We start from the raw sequence: 22753 nt of genomic DNA on the forward strand, positions 1-22753 counted from the left end.
AAACAGTTTTGAACAGATGAGACAGAGTAAAAAGTTGTATCTGAGCATTGGCCACATTGCTGGCAGTTAATCATTACATTTTCTCATTCCCCACTTCAAACGAGTTGAAATCAGATCTCTGATGTCTTGTGAGGGAACTGTGTGTTTTCTAGTGTCTCCTTAATCTACAAGAGTTCATTTTGAACACAGAAAATTGTGTATTCATCCCTTCAAAATACTCATAAGTGAATGCAACAGATGGAGGTTCAGAACAGTTAGTGATGCAGGACTCAGCTACTTTTATGTTTGACTGAAGGACTTTGAAATTTTACCAAACAAGTATGTTTGGTAAAGAGCAGCAGCACTCACAGAAGTCTGTCTGCTGAGTTGGAGAGACCAAAGCAAGTGTTTAACACAGTCTGTGCTGGCTAGTGTATCCTATTCCAAGTTTATTGCAACATCCTGATCCTTATCTTCAAAGCAATAATTAAATACAATGAAAAATAAACTCAGTTCATGCAACAGTGCTGATCCAGTTTCTTCGTGAAATAGGAAGAAAGCTCTCTGGTGGCCTGGGTGAGCATAGGCTCAAGACCTCAAGAAGTAGGAAATAGGAAAGTTCCTGTAAAGCCAGGATTTTGTTTCTCCCTCCCATAGCCATTTCCATAACAACAGTTCAATGGTCAAATGCACAGTAGATTAACTAGAAGAGACAGCTGCTAAGCTGAGATGAATGTTCAGGGTTTCAGTGAACTCAAAGCAGTTGTACCTGATCACCACAGCCCAACATCTTGAGTGCAGGGCAGCCAATGGGTGAGACTGCAATAATTTTAGGCTTTGAGGGGAGATCTCAGTTTTGCTCTGAACCCTTCCAGGAAGCAAAGGAGCCAGAGAGCCTTTAAGACTGATACCCAGCTAACATTTCTACCTGGTTTAGGCCTCAAAAAAGAGAATAAAACTAGAGGCTTGCCAGAGTTGTGGCTGGAGGTAAGAGAGCAATGATGAAATCTAAATAGCCTGTGCTTAAGTTTTATGGGGCATCCCATATGTCAGAAGCTGCAGGAAGGTTTCTTAACCATCAGGGCAGCAGATTGGGAAGAAAATATGTAAAATTCATCACAACAGGTCCCCAAGCTGTGTGATTTTTTTCTGGATTCTTAATTCTTTTAGCTAGCCAAAGTTCCTAGATCGCCTTCCAAACACATTGAGGATAAAAAAAATAAAGAACTACAGTTGCACTTACAGTTACAGTTGCTGCATTTCTACAGCACAATCTCCTGCTCACAAAAATTGTGCATATGAATAGACCATATATACACACAACTATTTTTCAACATATATGGGATCTAAATACTTAGTATTTCCAAGATTCTCAACAAGAGGGTATACCATCCAGGTTGGCAGTGATTTCATTCAACACGCTTTGGGTTTGGTAGTACTAATACTACTGTTTTGATTTTACTCATATCTGTTAAGCCCCTTAGAATTGTAACCTTCTCCTCTCCATTACTACAAACCAATTTTTGGAGATCCACTTTAAAATCTGGTTGCACAAGATTGGGTGAGAAACTTCTTGAGGAAAAGATCAAGTTATGGTATTCTCAACTTTGCTTATGTCTTCAGTGTAGCACAGGCATAAATGACTTGTGAAATGGAGACTAATTTAGTCAAGCTTTTCGACTGAGCATTTACCTCCACATACCTTAAATGATTCATTTATGTAAAAAAATGATTTAGAGTTTTTTGTGAATAAGAATATTATTTCTCTCAAAATTCTCATGAACTTACTACCAACCACATGCATGCTTTAATCTGGCACCATGCAGAAAAAGCAGTCCCAAATTGACTTGTTTGAAGCCAGGTAGATGGGACCCTGGGAAACCTGGTCTAGTTGAAGGTGTCCCTGCATGTGGCAGGGAGAGCCTGGAACTAAATGATCTTTATGAACCCTCGCAATGCAAGCCAATTCTATGGTTCTATGAATCTATGACTTTCTTTTTGCAATCAACAAATTTACCCACTAAAACTACATTATTCTAGCTGAAAGTGTTGGGTTTTGTTTTTCCTTTTGCTTTGAAATAGGTTTTTTTTGCTTCTTTTTGACAGAATTACATTTCTAAACATTCAGAAAGTAATTTCTTCAATACCAAAGCAAGCAAAAGGTCCACACAAGGCATAGGGAACGATGTGATAGTAAAGTTTGTAGTAAACTTTTCAATCTAGGACTCAGACAGAAGCAAAGTAGGAAAAAAAAATTAAAACAATATGTTAGATAGGAATCTTTAATCAACCTCGTTGTATCAGCCTGGGCCTAGCATTCCACCCTGTCTTCTGAGGTTACCCAGCACTACTTTGAAAATGGATTATTTTCCACTGAAAACAATGCCAAAAAGGGGCTTTAGCTCCCCTGGGGGAAATTAGAACAGCCTGGATCATCAAATGGGAAAAAATAATCATTATCAGGAGCAGTAAAAAACAGGGGGAAAGAAAAGGTGAAACTAAACTCAGATTTTAGTCCACTTTATGCCTTAGAAGTAGCTTTGAAAACTAAGATGGATTAGCAAAAGCTTGTGGGTTTGTGATGTAAAGAAACATTTGCTTCTCTAGATATAGAGATATCGAGAAGATGCAGAGAAGCTCCTATGCTTTTTCCAAGATGTTTGGTCCAGAAATGTACTTTTTGTAAACAGTCAATAGCTAGTCCTGGAGGCCTTAAAGCACCGATACACTAAAAGTATTGTGCACCTTCTCTTACTAGGTCAGAGGAATTACCAACACATACAAGAGTTTTTATGTGTGTATATATATATAAAACATTATACATGCCTACAGATGAGAAATACAGTCTAGAGACTTAATACAGCTTAATAGATACATGTCTTTAACTTGGTGCCCCTTCTTTTGGCTAAGAGAAATTTTCCAAGAGCTATCACCATTTACCTGCCATTGATCCACCAAAGAGCTCCAGTGCCAGTTGCCAGCATAAACAAATGCCTCAAGTCCATTTAAAACCAGCCTAAATATATTTGCAAAACCACACAAAAATATAATTCCAACTGCAGGAGTAGTAACACGTAAGTGGCAGAAACACTGAGAAAGTGGTGAAATATCATCTCCCAGGCAGCGTGAAGTTGAAACAAGAGTCCTACAGCACGAGGCCAGTTAAAGCATCATCCTTGACAGGTCAGTTGTTGTTTTAAAAATAAAAGATAAAAATTAGGGAGCAATCCTGAAAGTACTGTTAACTAACATTCAACTGACTTCTAGTTTTGTCTTCTAAGAAACAAACTCTCTTGCACAAATGTCCCATGCTAGCACCAAATGCTAAAAGAAAACTTGGTTGACACCAATATTTCCTATTTACATAATTTGTAGCTTACATAAAATGGTTAGAGCCTTGGCCCTGCTATAGCCCTCTTTTCCATGCCTGCAGCAGCTCACTGCTGACCTCAGTTATGAATTAAAGCTATCTGGAAGCCAACAGCATGTAACCATACACCCATAATTGAGTACATACTTGAATGCTTTGTCAAACAGGGAACCACTGATGAATTGCTGCCCATATAACTAATGATGAAATAGTAGCAATATACATTTAAATTTGGATTATGCTGCCAGTGTTTTATGCCAGGGATGTATCAGCCACTGATGATTGGAAAGCAGTCTACAGGCAGCCCGTGAAAACCCACTGCCACAAACTGTTGTGATCACTTATGGTTGGACACAACTTGCAAAAAACCAGCAGTGGGCCACACTGGGATGTGCCAGTAATGCTCTTATCTCTACATAATACCACTAAAGAATGGTACTGCTACCATCACACTTCCAAATCTAGTGCCTATATAATACCAATCTGCAACAAAAGGCTCTTTCTGTGCCATAGCAAACAAGTCATCTAAGATTAAGTTTCTTCCTGCTTTTCAATTCTTCACTCTGACACAGCTGGTGCCTCTGAACTGGAACAATGACAACAGTGCCACTGCAGTCATACCACTGGAATTGTAACTGCCTCCCTAATAACTTTATTCAGAGAAAACATAGATAACAGCACTAAAATTATCAACAACTTCTGATAACCCATCAATGTAAGCATTCATTGATGCTCAGAGGGGTAAAACTGCAACAGAATTAGCAATAGTAAGGAATACAATGGCAAAAGTCTGGGGAGGCTTTCAGTAAATTGCTTAGAGTCCTTCTTTCACACTAATTTAAACTTATATTTCCCATGTCTTCCCCCCATACCTATACAGAAGTATTGCTGGGTGCTTAAAGTGATCTTGGAGCTGGGTACCAAAATCACAGCTGTTGCAGTGCTGAGCTTGCCAGCCCCTGAGGTGCCCTGCTGAATCCGTGTGATGCAACAATCCACTGCTCAAAGTAAGCAAGGGTGATAGAGCCAGCAGCCCCTTGCAAACAGAGCAGAGCAAACAACAGCGAAGGGGCAAAACCACTACAGATTTTGATAAAACAATAAAAATATCAGTGGAACAGATTTAACAATCTCCACTGCTAAGTATATTAAACCCAGTTAGATCTCTTGAGAAGGCAAGAAACCATGTGTCACAGCTGTGGCAGCTCAATAACTATATTCCTCCTGCATCCTATTAGAGGGATTTGTCTCAAGACTTAATTGGCAGTTTCACTATTCCTTTTTTGCTCAGCAATGTTAACATATTTTTCATCATCTCTGCTGTGGAAAAGGCACCAGCATAGCAGGGCTGAAAATCAGACTGTAGGTGCATTGCAAATTCCAGGGCTTCATTTTTCACAGAAAGTCAAAGCCACCTTTAAGTGAATAAAGCAGCTGTCCCGCCACACTGACAGTAAGCTTGCCATACTTTCGGTTAACTTCTGGCACAGAGACAGGGACTTAGATCTCCTCCAAGACAGTCGAAGAATAATGAAAAAGCAACTTTGATGCTACCTGAAACCAAACTATTCAAAGCACATTGCCTGCATTCCTCAGCTGCAGGCACTCAGCCAGGACATGGAGATAATCATTCAGGCTGGCAATGGGGGAGGGAAAAAGGAGATTAAGGACCCAAGTGCTGAAGTACTCAGAGAAAGAAAATCTAGAAAGAATTTAATCTGCAAGGTAGCAATACAGTCATGTTTCTCTCCCATTCCACTCCCATTATGTCCTTTAGAGAATTAAAATAGTCACGGACGTGGCAGTATTTTTGTTCATTTTTTGCTCTTTTATCTGTTGCATAGAAAATGAGGATCTATATGAAGCCAAGAGTTTCTCTCTCGTCTCACACTGCTTTTAGAATTGCGGCAACAACCCCTCTTTCAGAAGGACAAATGGCTCAGAGTAATGCCTAGACAACAGTGGAACATTTTACAACGGGGGAAAAGTTTCTCCTTATGTTTTCCCAATCATGAAGCCTGCCCTTTAAGCCTAAGATTTGATAACCATGATAAACTTACTTTCACTTATCTACCAATATAGGTATGTCGACCCAAGATAAATCGGTTCTTTCAATACTGCAGCATCTGTTCTTTGACTTGACAACCTGCTGCAGCTGTGAAGTTTGCACATTGTAGAAAAAATTCTAGTTAAAAAGGACTCTTGGGACATCAAGCTCTTCCTCCTTGTGTTATGAGAGCTATCAGAGGAAAAGGGGAGAGCAGCAGTGTCTCTATGTCACTACAGTACCCAACAGCAACTTTGTGTGACTCAGACACTTGAAACGTTCCTGGAAATTTCTTAGTAACTATAGCTAAGGTTTCAACTCCACCAATTACAGCAACTTTTGAGTTGTAAACAACAACTACCATACTCTGTTCTAGCTATTGTGTCATACATATCTATCTGTGTACAGGTCTGCATAGTAAGAGCAGCAGCAGCCCCTGGCAGGCCTTAATGAGCTTCTTAAAGCTTATTAAGAGCCATCAGGCTGGAAAAGGGTGTATTTGTGGGTTTACCTATCCTATGGCCCCTCAGGATGGCATGTCAGTAGAATCTGTGTTCTGCTTGCTTTTCAAATTCCAGCAAAGATGGCCTTAAAGGTAGACTGTGCACTATATAAATCACTATTCCACTGGTGAAGACCTATCCAAGCCCTTCTAGAGCTCTCCAGGCAAAAGAAGACTTGACATTAGGAAATATTTCATTGCTGAAAGGGTGGACAAACACTGGAAGAGGCTTACTGGAGAGGTGGGCAAAGTCCCAAACCTGTCAGAGTTTCAGAAATATTTGGACAACAACCTTCATAAAGTGCAGCTGTTGGGCATTTGGTCTAGATGATTGCTGTAGATAACTTCCAATTGAACTTGTGTATTCTAGTTTAAGAAGGAGGTCACTCTGAACTGTCCTCTCCCAGTGCTCAGCAGAGCTGAGCAATGTTGAATGGTGAATAGAGTGGTTCCAAAGAATGCCTAGGGAACTGCAACTACTAAACCAAAAAATTTTCTCCATGGTCAAGTGCAATGGCAGCACAGACAGTAATGAGGGTATCTGTGCTTTTAAGAGCAGAGTATGCGCTGACAAGAGTATAAAAACAGTAGAAAACAATTAACAGCTCAGTGTGACCTGGTTTCCACACAGAATATTATGGAATGTTTTAGAGCCTAACACACAGTCTATTTATACCCCAAAGGCATAAAAAAATGCATTAAAATAACACCAAAACCATATAAAATGAGAATATTTGAGATTCTTACCTTTGAGCCAATAAGGGTGTACAGCCATTGGATGGTTTCATTATGATTTATTACTCCATTCATGCCATCGACATAAAGCATTATCTGGCCCAAAGCTATTGCAAAGAGAAGAGAGAAAATATCATTAGAGCTGGTGAACACTTTTTGTAATTCTACATATTGCTGACAATTTTCTCTGAGCAGGGTTTACCAGAGACGTGGGGAGCTCAACTAATGAAAGATATATTGGGCAAGATTGTGCTGGATGAAATCCTGGGAAACTGCACTACCTTTACTGACTTAATCTGAAAATATAACAGTGAATTTCATCCAGAGACAAGCCCAAAGACTTGTTCTTTCCTTGAAGATGCCATATTTTATGCTCCTCAAATCCGCAAACTGTATTCTACACACTGCTTACTGTCACAATGGTTCCTTCAGCTACAGCACTTTATATATAATGAGCCAAGATTTTCACTATTTGTTTCAGCACCATGTATAATGTTTGGAATTAGTATATTTGGATTGACAGCTTCAGTGAATTCCAGTGATATGAAATTAAAGCTCAACAATTAACATCAATAAGGACATCAACTATTTACTACTGCACAGTGATCTCTTGGAAAGAAGTTTTACGTTTTACTGAGAAAATACAAAAAATCGAAGCATGGTTTTAAGTGTCTTTATTAATTTTTCCTAAAGTTTGTACAACAGCATTACAAAATATACTAGTAAAATATTTCATAACAGTAATTCCATAGTTTGAAATTGTGATAATATGAGACTTTCAAGAGACAACAGCTATTAAATCTTTTCTAACTGATAAGGACAGGCATGTTTTGTAAGGATTGTGCAATGTGAATTAGTACAATTCATCTATCATCTTCAAAAGTTTCCACTGTTAGATCTTCTGCTTTATAGCTGGAGATCAAAGCACAGTGGGATGAAAAAGAAATCACTGATGCAACACCTTTTAGCACAGCCTATTGGCATAACAACTCAATTATTTAATGCACAGCCTGATGAGCCCCTAGTACACTGCTTTATGGGGGGGAAAAAAGGAAAAAAAAAACACCCACAGGGTGAGGAAAATTAAGACACTATTAATCTTCTAAACACATTCTGAATGTTTGCTAACTTTTGCACAGGTTGTGTGCAGCGCAGCATCATTTACCTTGAGGGCAGATTTTCAAAGACATGAATGCTAGACAAGCACTTAGGTATCCCTATAGCCAAATAGCTAACAGTCATGTTTACACCATCTCCTCCTTTTCCCTTTGGTCTAGTTGGTCAATTTACAGTTAAAAATCTGTGGTATTATTTTACATTCTTTATCTAATCTGTCACACGAAGCTAGAAGGAAAGCCACACTCAATGAATGCCACACAACCAATGAGGATGGAGAAAAAGCAAGCAAGAGAGCTCTGGCACAGAGATAACCCGTCTCTTAGGCAGGCATTGCCACTGGGGTATGCCAGGCACTCTCTGCTCCTCCTCTCCAGGAAGCAATCAGTCAGCACCCTCTGAAGACATGTCTCTCAGGTGAATAAAATCAGGTGGGAGGGACACAGGCCCAAGTGTTACGGTAAAATAAAAGATGTAAGTCAGCCAGTAAAAAGAGATACGAATTACACTGCCTGAATAAATGGCTGCTTTGAAGCATTTCATTGCAGGTAGAGGAAATGCTACTATCCCAGCAGTAATCAGAGAAAGTTCTTAATTCTTGTTTTTACTTCCTCTCAATGCTAAAAAGATTTGGCACTGGATCAGGATGAGATCCAGTCATGATAACGTCAACAAATCCATTTTCCCCCCCTTGCAAACTCTTTGGTTGGGGGTGAAGGGCTTTAATTTGAATTTGAAACAAATGTAAAACAAATTTAAGTCTTGGAGCATGTTTTCCAAATTAATATAGAAATAAAAGACAGCAAAAAGTTTGCTTTAAAAAACATGTACACAATACAAAATTACTCCACTGCTTATACTTAAGATAATTAGACAGGATGGCTAAGTGAGATCTGGCATGCATTTGTTTTCAGCCTCTTAGATGTGACTCTTCATAACAGCAATATGTTAAGGCAAATTAGTAGACCTTAGAAAGAAGCCATAAAAAGGTTTTAGGGATTCTTGAAAACACAAGAAAAAAAAACATTGCTTCTTGAGCTAGTTGCCAATAAATTTCACAGGGCAAGGAATTACAAACAACGCTTTGAAACAACCAAGATTTAAACAGTTATGTGTCCACATCCAAATCACATCTCCAGTAGTTATCTGCCATACATGAAGCTCTCAGCTGCTGCCAAACCTTGGTGTGGACCTTCATACTACTATTTCCTGTCTTCAGGGGTCAGAAAAATGAGACAAGATATGGTTAAGGAGAAATCTGTTTTCATTAAGAGGTAGAGTAAGATAAGGAGAATCTGTATACTTTGTACAAAGCTGACGCCCCATAAATTCTGAGGAAAAGAAGGCCACAGGAAGACCCAAAAGAAGGAGAATGATGGTTTTCATACCCCATCAAGTGTCTGTACTGAGTAAGAAAAGGTATTTCCTTTACCATAACCACACCACACTGCCAAAATGGAAGATACCACCAAAAACACCAGTGTAGAAGCAGGCTGGAGATCCTTGGGCCCTCACAGGCCTTAGGTCTGGCTGAGTAAGACATAGCAGTTTGGCACTAAATGGAGACTGACAGAGGACATTTTACATTCTTTGAAGCTTTTCTACCCAATTGCTATCTCACCTCCCAGCCCACAACCGTACTCTGCTGAAATGGCTGTGGCTGCAGCTCAAGCTCCACACAACCAGCATGCCCACACACCCACCACCAACATCCAGGGCCCCAACAAGAGAGTGCAGCCTCATCTGCAAGGCAGTTTGGAAGGCCAATCTAGTCCAAAATAATTTAAATTCACATTTGTATGTCTCTTTAACCAAACTTTTTTTTTTTTTATTTTACCAAAAAATGAGGAGGCTATTTAATCCATTTAACCCCATCCCTCAGCTAACTGGAATTCTTTCTGGAAGTATATCAACAACTTACTTGTATTAGGAAAGTTTACTATTGTGCAACAAGGGGCTGGGAGAGGGGAGTTTAAATACAAAGCAGACCTAATTTGGAATTGCTTTGTTCCCACTACCCTTGTCAAACCCTTAATCTTAAGTGAAAGTAGAGTGTGACTTTACCCATAGCTCTTTTCGAGTGCAAAACTGCTGGATTTCTTAGGAAAGGCTTAGGCTAGAAAAGGACAGACCAGCCAGAAAGCTCAGAGATTTCTGTGAAATAAGAGGTTTAAGAAAGCCTCTAAAAACTTGCCAATATTGGCACTGACATTCTCCTGGGATATAAAGTTTATAGGACCAAAGAGGAAAAGCTCTAGCACAAAACATCATCATAATGAACACCACTTTTAGTTAAAGTCCCTTTACCCCACCCAGACTGGAAAAAGTTTCAAAGCTGTTCCTTGCTCATGCATGCACCTGCTTCTCTAGTCTGCTCTGCTTCCATTTTGAAGCAGTCTTGAACCACAAGACTGATTTAGAGAAAACAATATCACTGAATGAGCAGAAAACCTATTTTTTTACAATCTCCTGTGAGTTAAACCCCTACTCATCATGTCAAGAATTATGGCAGGGATGCATCTTGTGATTGTGTTTGTTTCCATCAGAATAAGCAAATGTACAGTGTGAAGCAGGCCAAAGACAGACCTTGTCACTGCAGGTTTCAGCTCCCAAGAAAGCTTCTGGCCCAAGTTCATCAGGCAGCTCATACCCAGCAGCTGTGGTGCATGTCATGGGCTGCAACATGCATGTACGTGCATGTACAACTAAGGCAGGTGTGCACAACAAACAGAACAGTGATGAAACTAATGGGGAAGAAGAACCAGATGCTAAAATTCATATTTTCATTGCTAGCTAAAATCTTATCATCATCAATAAGAAATCAAGGGTCTGTGTGATTGCATTAATTCCATTTGAAAACTGACTGCTAGTTTGGGTATGCTGTCCTGGGCACCGAAAAGGCTTACTCCATCAAAGCAAACATCCTGATGAAGAAAAACTCCATCTGTGTCTAGTGAGGGATCCCAGGAAGGAGACAATACAGTTACCTAATATACTACTACGAAGCTACTACTATACTACTATTACTAGGTGGTAATTCTGAAGAAAAAAATCATACTTCAAACTTCTTTCTTGGTATTTCCTCATTAGAGAGAGGCAAGATCCCAGCTACCAAGTGGGACCATCTGGAACACAAAATCTCCAACTCAGCTCAGCCCCGATACGCTGGATGTCAGAAGCTGCTACTCTTGCTTGTAGCACATTCCCACCATGCACTCGCACCCTCAAATCAGAGCTTATTGTCTCTATAAAATCCAAGGAAATTTAATTTCCCTGATGAGAAATCATTATTAAATACAACTTCTGTATCATCCAGCTACTTGAAAATTAGCAAATCACAGCAGAGCTCCTTCTTCTAAGAGGTGACATCAGATAAAACAGATGACCTGGACTCTTCACTGCTTCTGAAAATGATCTTACAAAGCAACACTGTGGCAAACCTCATGACTCACACTCAGTCCACAGGGCTACAACCACCTAAAATTTGTACATTTGGGGGTTGGTTTTGGTTTTTTTCCTCTGTTACTATTTGTATGGGTTGGTTTTAGCTTCAGTGAAAAATCTGCTATTTATAGAGCTATTCCCATTTCTTTGCTATTGTTGATGCTATATGTAATGTCATGTAGAAACTAAAAACAATCTTGTTACTGGCCACAAATGTATGAATATTTTGTTTCTTATCAAACTTTTTTTATATCTGAACTCTTTTCTTAACTTTGCATTTTTGCCCTCTGTTAATTTGTTCTTTCTATTACACATATCATGGTTGAAACAGGCTAAGGAATTAATTTTCAGAACTCCCATATTAATCACAGGCTCAACTTCTATTAAACAAGAACTGAACTATTTCAGCAAAATCACATTGCAGAACTAATGCTATGAACCAAAGCTGCAAAAACAGTTCTGAACAGATGTCAATGCATTAAGTTGCTATTAAACTTCAGAAGTTCTTATGCGGGTCAACACTACTTTAAACTTGAACTTTTAGTCTTATGCACTTTGGGAACTTCTGCAAGTTAGTTTCAGACCTCAAGTATTATTCAAAGTTCAAATCTTTTGCAGAGACAGTGGGTTTCCAGATCAAACTCAATCTTAATTTTTCCCTCCGTCTACTTAACAGAATATACATAGAGACACCACAAGTCCACCACCACAGAAACATTCTACAGAGGAATTTTCTCCTCTCCGTGTTTCCTCTGCCACCCTTTTTCTCTGATTTTTTTGCCTTTAAAACAGGACACAGCAAAGTCAAAGGGGATACAGCACCTTTAATCAGCTGACATGTTTCATCAAAAGCTGATCCTTTATATACACCATGAAACACCTGTGGCAGTGCACAGTCCCCAACAGAGCCAAAGTAACTCCTCTTCCAGTATTTCTTTTGTTCTATTTTAAAACATTTACTTGAGTGCAAAGAAAGAATGGACTCTCTTGACTCTGCCAGTAGTTTACTGAAGGCCTTTTTATATGAACTAAAACTTGGCTTACATATATGCATTATAAAAGGTTTGCATGATTAGTCATAATTGTTTTAATCATTATTTTATGTCACAGTATTCAAGATTTAAATGCACTATGTTCTAGCATGTTTTACAAGATTAATAAAAGAGGAATGGAAAATGAGTAGAGCTTATATAGCAATAGGTAAAGATATTTTCTCATGAAGAAGAAATATGCAATTAAAATACCTTATTAATAAGTGAGCAAATATAGCTGAAAATTGGACTGCTATTTTGCTGACTAAAAGCATGGAAAAATTTTAAAAAAAGGAAATAAAGAAACAAGACAAAAGGAAAAACTGAGGAAGGAACAAGATAGGAGAAGGGAAAAAAAGATAAAAGAAAAGAAAATGAAAGGTTGACTAGATGGTTTTAAAAGATGCTTATTCATCTTCAGTGCTTCATGAAGCAAAACACATCTGGAAAAAGAGATGTGTGGTAGCCTGTAATTAAGCTGAAATATATACACATATAGAGCTGAATTAAGGCAGCTGCTTCTTGATGGAGTCAATACTGGCTGTAACACTGAATAATATCCATCCAATATATATGAAGTTATATATCTTTCTTAAGAATTGTGATTCTTTGAGTTTTAAAGCATTTTCCGAGGAGACTTCCTCATTGGCCCTCAGAACTTAAATTCTGGGGGAGCAGGACATTGATGATGAGATTGCCAGATTTTCTTGTGAAGGTGAGCTATTCTGCAAAAGCACCACAGCAGAGCAGGACGTTGCCCATGCAAACACTGAAGACTTTTCTCCAGTGGACTTACCTCATCTCCTAGCTATGCACTCATGCACTGAGTACTGATGCTGCAGCCAGTGAGAAGTGGTTTCATTTTAGGGCAGAAATTAGGATCTATTTCAGGATTAGGTCTCTCTTCTTATCTTTAAATGCATTTTAAACTTTTTATACTGGATTTATTATGCTAGAGGCTGCCTAGCCCAACCCATTGCTCAAACTAGGGAAGAGCAGGTTATTCATGACTCTGTACATTTGGGTACAGAGTGTCCAGGTAGATACTCAGCCTCTCTGGGCAACCTGTGCCAGTGCTCAGACACCCTCACAGGATTTTTTTATTCATTTTTTAAGTTTAAATAAAATTTCCTCTATTTCAGCTAGTGCCCATGACAGGTCTCTTGTTCTTTTATTGTGCACCTCTGAAATCTGGCTCCGTTCTTACTCTCCCAATCATATATTCAGCCCCTTTCATAACACTGAAATTTAATTAAACTGAATTTAAAATGAAGATCAATACACAGTCAAGAAATCAAAACTACACATTAAGCTAGAAGTCTCCAAAAAATAAGGTAACTTCAATTTAGGATTAAACTAAGGAAATTTAGTGAGCCTCCCAGGTTAAGAAGTGATTCCTTAGCGCTTCTATTTGGGAGCTGATTGAGTAATTTAGTCTGGCAATGTGCTAGATGTGATGGATTTCAAGGCCTTTCCCTCTCCATTAATCATCATGAACATAAGCCTTCTGTCTGTGTAAACAATACTAATCCTGACTTTGAAGGTACAAAGAAGGAAACACAAACCAACCTTTGCAGAATGGAAAAGATAATTTCTGCAGCTCCCTTCCTTGAGCTCCTCAGACACCTATTTACCCTGCACAAAGAAAGGTCCTGCAGGTGCAAGCTGTCTTTTATCAATCATTATCAATTACATACAGCACATCAGTTTGGAATTCCAGCATCTGCTTTCCATGCCGAAAACCTAAGCTTTGAGAATGAACTCAGCTTTTGGACTGGGAAACACTGTAGAGTCAGAAGTGGTTTTGGAAGAAAATGCAACAGGATTCAGTCTCAGCAAAAAACACAGGTTATTCTGATTATTGGACTCTGTGTGTTGTTGCACCTGGGGCAAAGAAAAGTATGAGGGGATACATGGAAAGTTTTTTTTTCCTATTATACATCAGCAGGATCTTTGCTCACTTCAAGTAGGCTCTTTTCCCAGTGACTGTGGAAAAAAAGAACACTGTCTTGGGGTTCCTGCCTTCTCTGGCAAGTAAAGAAGTGTGGCACAGCTGGGCTATTTAACAAATGGATTAACACTAGAGCAGAAAAAGGACATATGGTAGGGTAAAAGTGTTCACATACCAAACATTTTTAGTCATCAACAGTGTTTCTTAGTACAACTGTAAACCTTCCAAAATGAAACCTGTGGTTTTGAAGTAAGCAAGTGATAAATTTTCACAGACAGTTTTTTCCCCCCTGTTTCTCTTAGGGGGGAAGCCACATTTCCTAATATTTATTTTTTTCCTAAAAATAAAGAAGATTCTTAGGTAAGCAAAAGGGGGAAAATCCACAATTCCAGGCATTATTGTATTCCTCTTATTAAAGGAATATCTTACTAGATTCAGATAATTTAATAATTTATAATATTCATATTTCCCTACAATTCTTATTAGAGGAGTATATTATTGTATTGTATTATTCTTATTAGAGGAATAGAAGAATAAAAAACAAGATAAACAACTGTGCCAGTTGAAATTTCAAACGTTGCCCAGCTCCATCAGCACAGCCTTTATAAAGCATAACATTGATCAATGATTTCTTGCTGTCATGTAGCAACAAGCTGATGCTATCATGTGAGCTAGTGTTCCCCTAGATAGCAGTTCTTTGTTTTCTAAGCTCAACTTCATTCTCTGAGATCCAGCCCTGGGCAGGTAAACATGGGATAACAGCCTTGCAATCAGTATGGTTGCTAAATACACTTAAACCAATGTTCCGCAGAGAGGCTTACAGAGAGTTGCAATGATTCCCAGGGGCATGTAAATTTACCTCTGCTACTCCTATGCCAATAGCCAGTCTCCAAAATTCATGTATCGTGGCATTCATTCAATAAACCTGGACCTCTAAAAAATGATACAAATTATATTCCTGAAGAACAGAAAAGCAGTGAAAGAAAGATGAATGAAAACCACTGAAAACAGTAATCCTACCACTCGTGTTTTACATCACTTCTCACACAGTGTTTTGCGGGAAACAAAGCATGCTGCCAAAAGTGACTCTCAGGAAGCCATCCAATTTTGAGTTAAATTCAAACACTGTTTATTCTAGCCATTAGAATAAGGTATGTTTGGGGAATACCAGGGTAGAGATATACTGAGAATAAAAATACAAGTAAAATTCTGCAGCTATTTACTTCAATATAAAGCTGTTTTCTTCATTCTTACATAGTTCCTTCACCAGGAAATGCATTCCAAACACAGTTCCCTCTTCTTCCAATATGATGTACCACGTGTGAAAAGCACAATAAAAGAAAGATTATTTTAAGAAGCACTACAAAATCTTTACATAGAATCACTTTTGTCATTTCTTGTTCCTTAAGTGACAACAGCTACATGATTTTAGACAAATCCAGAAGTTCCTCTAAAGTGATACATTGGCTTTCATCATCTTAGCAGACAGGAATGCAACAAGTGAACACACAGCACAGTTGTATTAAGATAATTCCAGGGCACTTGAGTAGTGTTTGAAATGTTAGTGTCAAAAAAGATAAAGAAGCTCGGCTTTTTAAAATTATGCTTTTTAATATAAACTTGAGACTTCTTCAATGCTTTTATCATTTTGAAACCAACTGATTTTAAACTGATTTACAGAGCACTGTAGAGTAGCACAGAAAGTCCTATTTGTCTTAACTGTATTCCAGACCATCCAAAATCCTTGAATAAAAGTTTCCTCCCCTGCTCAAGAAGGACTGACTCAAGGGCAGAAATCAGTAGGGTAAGCAAGAACTCACTATGCTTTGAATTCAGCAACTAAATTAAAATAGTTCCTAAGCAAAGTGCAATAAAAAAATATCTGCTCAAAGCAAAGACAAGACTGGAAGTAAGGCTTTCTCACACCATCCCAGCCTCCTCAGCATATTGTGTTGGCTAAGTATGAATCAAAGCAAACGGCCTGAAAAGAAATGCTGCTTGAATCAAGATCTCTTTTATCTATTGAGGGATAGATCCCAACATCTGATGATTTTATGAAAAAGAATGCATGTGTCACTTCTTATTTATTTACCTGTCTTAAAAACAACAGTGAGTGTATCTTTCTAATTTTCTTTATTGCAATTAAACCATGACAGATGCTGAAACTAAATTCCTGATATACTTTTCAGATATTTATTGCTCTTCAGCATGCTCAGCCTGTCTCTAATGTTTCATATAGACTCTACCCTGCAGTAATGTGCATGCCATTAAAGAATTCACTTTCATCTCTTGAATTTATGCTTGTTAGGGCAAATTAATAAAAGACTTTATTCTTTAAGTACTGGCTACACAAAGCCAAAGTCAGCACTAGAAAGCAAACCAATACAACACTTCATTAAATGTGCTTTTTATTTCTTTTTGTTTCAAGTATGTCTGCTGCTATGTGAAATTTAGGGTTATACAGTCTCCTTTCAAATCTCATAGTAAAGAATGTGCTCAAGCCACAAGTTCATATCTCCCATTTGAAGTGGACTTCTCATGAGAAAGGTGCAGTGAAGAGACATAATTACAAATCCCTTTAAGTACAGAGATCACACTCTCCCAAAATATTGACTGAAAATGCTGTTTTGTGTCTCTGCTCATTCATCTCAGATAATGAGCAAAGATTCCTTCCAAATTAACTGTAATTCTCTTCTAATCCCTCAATTCTTTTTTTCCCCCTTCAGCATGGTGATAGTGAGAACTCTTTTGAATTCGGAATCCCACCTTATTACAGCAATTCTTAAAGAGAAACATAATGAAATCATCAGTGTCATGCTCACTTTTCTCCTCTCTGACTCAATAGGTGGACAGCTAAGCACAATGCACATCGGTCCTGTTTTTTCACCTTCTCAAAATTTGCAGTTGACATTTAAAAAAAAAATTTAAACTCTAATTTCTAATTGACAGAAAGACAGAATAGAGAATCTCTGCTTTGAAATTTATTTCCTTAGCATATAGAAACATGAATAAAATTGATTCAAGAACAAGAAAAAATAAGTATTTGGGGGCATAAACTTCATTTGACCAAAGAATGCAAGGTCTGTCATTGGTAACCAGTTGTCATCTAAGTGGTGGGATGGAGAGATAATCATGTAATAGCTGAATATGAAGATGAAGGTAGTGGCTTTATTCAGGGTTGACCATCTACATTTCTTATTTATCAGTAGCCCTGTAAATGAGAAATGTAGTTGAATAAACATATTTTATTTATAGAGAACATTTTTAGGTGATTTTATTACTTTTACTGATTATTCTACAATTCAGTGATCACAGTATTATTGGTAATCCTCATATAAACCAAGCATGTTTCTATGACTGTATTATTGGTCAGCACTCCCTTAGCAGAAGTTACATAGGGCTGTATGGTTATAGGATCCCAGGATAACAACACTGAAGAAGATGGTGCAGAGACAATTTGGAGACAGGAGTGTTTTACAGCTCCTTGTGCTAGTTTGAAGCAAGGTTGTTGATCTCTGCTCTATGAGCAATAACATCAGGCTCCACATAGAAGCAGCTAAATTACTTCCAGACCCAAACCAGTCCTGCAAGTATCACGGACACTTCTGCACAACACTTCTCCGGTCTGAAGTGATGTGGCCCGAACCCAAATCATCTGTGCATAACTGGCATAGAAGGCTATGCATCTATGGAATACTTAGTCCACAAACAAGAAAAATCCATCATGGGCAATTATGTTTCTGGGTACTCAGAAAGAAGTTAAAAGAACATTAGGTACACAAAATTCAAGCACTTGAAACTTCAAGAAATGCCAGAGTTAAGATTTTTCCTGCAGAATTTTCCTGCAGAAAACTTTGTTCAGCCTACTCTGTGCACAAACTTAATTATGTCAAAATCAATTTCAAGAAATATTATTCCTGAGCTTTGGAATACTTCCTCACTCAAAGTAAGTGCTGGAAAGTACTGTCTAGAAAGCACTCTCTCACTGTGTGGTCCTAGGAATTTTTTAGTGCAAACCTGCTGTGAACACAGAATATTTCATTTCCTGCAGGATGATGTTCATCTATACAGTGAGTGCTTCACGAGTCTGAATACTTTTTCTGCATATAGCACATTGATGAGGTAAAGAAACTATTCTATTCTAGAGAGAAGTTGGGGCTCTGGATGTCTGTCACATCTGAAACACCTGATAATCAGATTTGTATTTGAGAATACCTTTTGGTATAATAGTACTTCGAGTTTAGGTTAAGCTCTGTACAGGACAGTCTCAGATTGGCCCCCCTAGAAAACAATAAACACACCTTGACAGGGAACATGATACTTTCTGACAAGTTGAACTGAAACTACTTGCCTAGCAAGTACAATACATACTAACACTGTGGCAGAGGTTCAGTTAAAACCTCTCTCCCGCTAAGTCAGGAACCTTAAATTGGGTAGCACCACTGTCGCAATTGGACACAAAATGAGTACACAAAAGTTTGGTAAGTTTAAAAGAGAAAAAAGAGCAAGTTTTATTCAAACATCTAGTATTTATAGAATGCCAGAGGTGACCATAGATTAGAAGATAGAATTACCACCTCTCCAACCACACTGGTCAAACTAACAGTCCATCAATTCTCTCCTCCCACAAAGAAGCAATCATTATTTACATGAATAGTGCATAAAAACTCTAGTAAAAATATGTAAACATTATCAAAAAGCTAAAAAAGTTTTATAAAAACTTTAAAATTTTCAAAGAAAACTTAACCCTTTTAAAATTCAAGACAACACACCACCATCCCTTTTCTCTTCTTGAGCTTTGAGGACTGGCAGCCTTATTTCCAATCTCTGGAAAACTTGGCTTTATAAACATTCTAATCCTTTAAGAGTTGGACTCAAGAATCCTTTTGGGTCCCTTCCAACTCAGAATATTCTTTGCATTCTGTTTTTTTGTCATACTGGTTTGTTTTGGTTTTGAGGGAAAAAAAAAGGCATGTGTAAAAGAATCCCTCATCATGCTCATCATACGTAAGTGGAATGAAACTGCAAGGCTCATCACACTGGGTTTTTCCATTTAATTTAACAGAACAAATACTTTTCCTATTAACTTTTTACACACTCTAAAGCAACAAACAAATTTACAAGCTATCTCTGGTTTATGATAGAAGTTCCACTGGCAGAAGTTGCTTTACCAGACATGATTTAAAAAGTTCAGGGCATCATTGCAACAATACTTGGAGCTTGAAGAAGCAAAAGTCATTTCAGAAGGACAATAATTCAGGTGACATATCTAGAGGCACTTGGCAGATCAGCTTTGATACCCCTGAGCTTCCACAAAACACCACCCACCATCCATCATGCACGGCTTTGTCATCCTCCAATCTATTCCCTGTATTTGGCAACACTGATAAAAGGTCACAAATTGCCAGAACTTTCTTATTACCCTACTGAGCTCTAAGAGAATGATGAACATCCTGCTGCTCTACACAACGAATTCTGGCAAGTGGAGATTATGAGATAGGGAGAGACAACATAACTCTGATCTGCTCTAAGCCACTGTTACTCAAGACTACTGCTCTGTGGCCTCCCATTTGTCCTGGATGGGAATCTTCAGCTCCAAGCATCTATTAAAAATACATCTCACCTACTTTTGGGGCCTAGTATCCTTATATCTAGGAGAATGATGCTAACAGTTTGATCATTGTTACCATCCAGAACAACCTCTGTTTAACAAAAGATTGTTAAATAAAATCAGGTAAATTACTTGTTTGTGAAAGGAAATGGAAGTATGCTGTCTTCAGCCTTCCTGCTCTTCATAAAATGATGCCTATTTTATCTAGAATTGTTACTTTTATTTCAGAGTTGCAACTGGGAATTAGTTTTTATTAATCTCATCCCTTCTGACTACTCAAGGCCAAAGGGTGATTTTTTTATCACAACATAGACCATCTGCAACAGTTTCTCACTTTTCATACAGTACAAATAATGGAAAAGTTAAAAAGTAAATAAAACACCTGAGTTGCTCTATTGGTGCAGAATATAAAGTGGAGCTAAAACATACTCATTTTGATTCACTGATTCACTGCTTTACCTACAGAAATTTATGTTAGCACAAAGTGTAAAAGCAACAGAAAAGCTTGAAAGCCAGTAATTCACATTTTGCAGTCAAATAGAAGAAAAAATAAAAGTAAACAATAGTTATCAGCTAAATGAGGATGGCTGCTTGCTATTGTGAAAGAAAATTTCAGAGCCTTACAAAATCAACACTGCAGTATTATAGCTGATCTAAACCTGTAAAAATTATTTTACAACTACTACCTAATGAATTGCACTAAACCGTTTCACATCTTTACAATAAAGTAGTCAGACTCTAAAATACCACTTTGTATTAACCTTTGAGAGCTCCATTTTTGCATATCAGCTTGGGAAAATGCTTCTAAGTTGGTTACATAAATACGTTGCCTATAATGCATCCAGTCCAAGTGACCTTACAAAGAGAAATAAAATATGAAGTGGTGAGAGAAAGAATCAACATTGCTGGTACAAGGACTAAAAAAATAAAGCCTATCTTTCCCGCCTCCCCTAATTTCATTTCAAGTTTAACATACAGAAAGGCTCAGAGCCAGAATCCTTATCCAAACTACATAAATCTCTAGGCAAACTCTCCATATTATATGGTCCTGTCCCCATAAAACCTTGCAATTATTCCGAATGGTGCTTTCCAGAAAGAAAAACTACTAGAAAGCTATCTTTTCTCACCAAATCTTCAATCAATCTTTTCCTACCACATCTTTCCTTAGGAGAATGAATCTCCTTCCTTGCAATAATGGAATTGGAAACAAGCCCCCAAACCCAAAGTGAACTCTACAGCAACTGGGTACCCCACACTGCTGCTGAGGCTGCCTCTGAGAAAGAACCAATTAATTCCCTTATTCCCTTCCTGAATTCCTGAGCAGGGTCAAAAGGAGGCAACACCATTTAACACCACATAACCCGTTTCAGACAGCTGGTCCAGCTAATAATGTAAACATGGTAACACCTTGGAAAGGTCAATCAGAGGAAAGGTAGCATTAGCAAAGCAATTAGTTTTGGGTTGATCACATGTGTATTTCCCTCTGACTTAACTCTCCTCCCTTCCTTCCCTCACCTTCTAGAAGGAAACATAAGGAAGAATTTTCACTCATCTGAACAGAAATTTTCAAAAGGTGAGAGATGGGATTTTCTTGAACATTGAGAATGCCTTATTTTCTGGGGATGATTTCCAGAACAATATTTTATTTATCTGTTGCCAAAAGAAACACTTTTTCATTTTCTCATTAGTCAAAGGGCTTTAAGTACTCACTTGAGGGAAATGATCCAACTAACAAAACAAATAAAAGCTTTTCCTGCTTTTCACAGGCTCTGTGAAAAGTGGACACTTCATGGAATCAACACCTGTAGAGCTAACTGTTCAACCTGAGGTGTTTACTATCTCCTTAACAATCCTCTTTCATAAATGCACATGGAAAAGCTGTAGATCCTCTTCATCCATCTATCTATCTATCTATCTATCTATCTATCATTCTGCCGTTTTATTGTTTTTCACTAAAGGGAAACTCAAGGAAAAGGAAAAAATGTTCTAAACTCATGAGATTCAACGGTCTCCTTTCATTTCTCTTAGGGTTTAATTACATGACATTTCATAAAGCTGCAGAGCAAAATGTAAACCAGAGACAGAGCAAGGCACCAGAGTCCCAGGTGGATTTCCAAGGTCACACTGAACTTGCCTGCCCTCAGAGCCCTCGAGAGCTATAAAGCTGAAATCAGATACTGCTGCATTTACCTCCTGTCTTCTTTCACCACCTTTTGTTCTTAAATCTAGACTGCCAACTTTAACAAGCCTTCTACATGCATCACACACCATACACATTCCTCATCTAATTGACATGAAGAATATGGAGTTTATGGAAGGAAGAACTCAAAGACTAGCCATGTAATATAGTCTCTGTAGAGCTGCCATGGTGCTTTCCTGTTGTAGCTTTTATACTGTGTTTTTTCTTTGCACAACCAGTCACAAACACTCCAGATTTAGCAAGACCAGTCAGGACCCATATAAAGAATTGTGCCTCCCATATAGGGTAACATTTTCCCTTCAGTTTACCAAACTCACCTACATTAGCACCTACAATTATGATTAAGCAAATAAATTTCAGAGATCTGGAAGATTAGGAAGCATTAAAATGAAGATTAAATGCATTATTGCAGTGTAAATTGCTTCTTCCAGGTCACTTCTACAGTCCAGCAATAATTTTTATTCTCCCTGAATTGTGCATTAACACGTTTAGGTATTTTTGTTCACATATCCTTGCTTTTAAATATTCAACATGTTTACAGATGCATATCTGCAGATAAAACTATTTAACTGTATGTATCTGAATTCAGATATCTCTCAAAATTCTTACAGTATTGTAAAAAATCGGTCACTTCATGATAAATGCTTTCATATGTGTATAATTAGTTTTTAAAAGGATTGCTGTTTATTTGTACAAAAACTTTCAAATAATGTTTAAAAAGCCCAGAACTTCACAGTGGTTTAGATTTCTATTTTTACAACAAAATG

The 22753-nt window shown here is 37.9% G+C and overlaps 1 protein-coding gene across 7 annotated transcripts in view; it reads right to left on the bottom strand.

Annotated features, from left to right (window-relative positions):
- Window positions 1–22753, bottom strand: part of FHOD3 (formin homology 2 domain containing 3) — a 370799-nt gene that overhangs the window by 141494 nt on the left and 206552 nt on the right. For all 7 annotated transcript variants that reach the window (XM_068195730.1, XM_068195740.1, XM_068195787.1 and 4 more), the window contains one exon: window positions 6646–6740. In XM_068195730.1, coding sequence (XP_068051831.1) covers window positions 6646–6740 — 95 coding nt within the window. The remainder of the gene's footprint in view (window positions 1–6645; window positions 6741–22753) is intronic.

This window comes from Anomalospiza imberbis, chromosome 1 (assembly GCF_031753505.1).
Source record: "Anomalospiza imberbis isolate Cuckoo-Finch-1a 21T00152 chromosome 1, ASM3175350v1, whole genome shotgun sequence".
Taxonomy (NCBI): Eukaryota; Metazoa; Chordata; class Aves; order Passeriformes; family Viduidae; genus Anomalospiza; species Anomalospiza imberbis.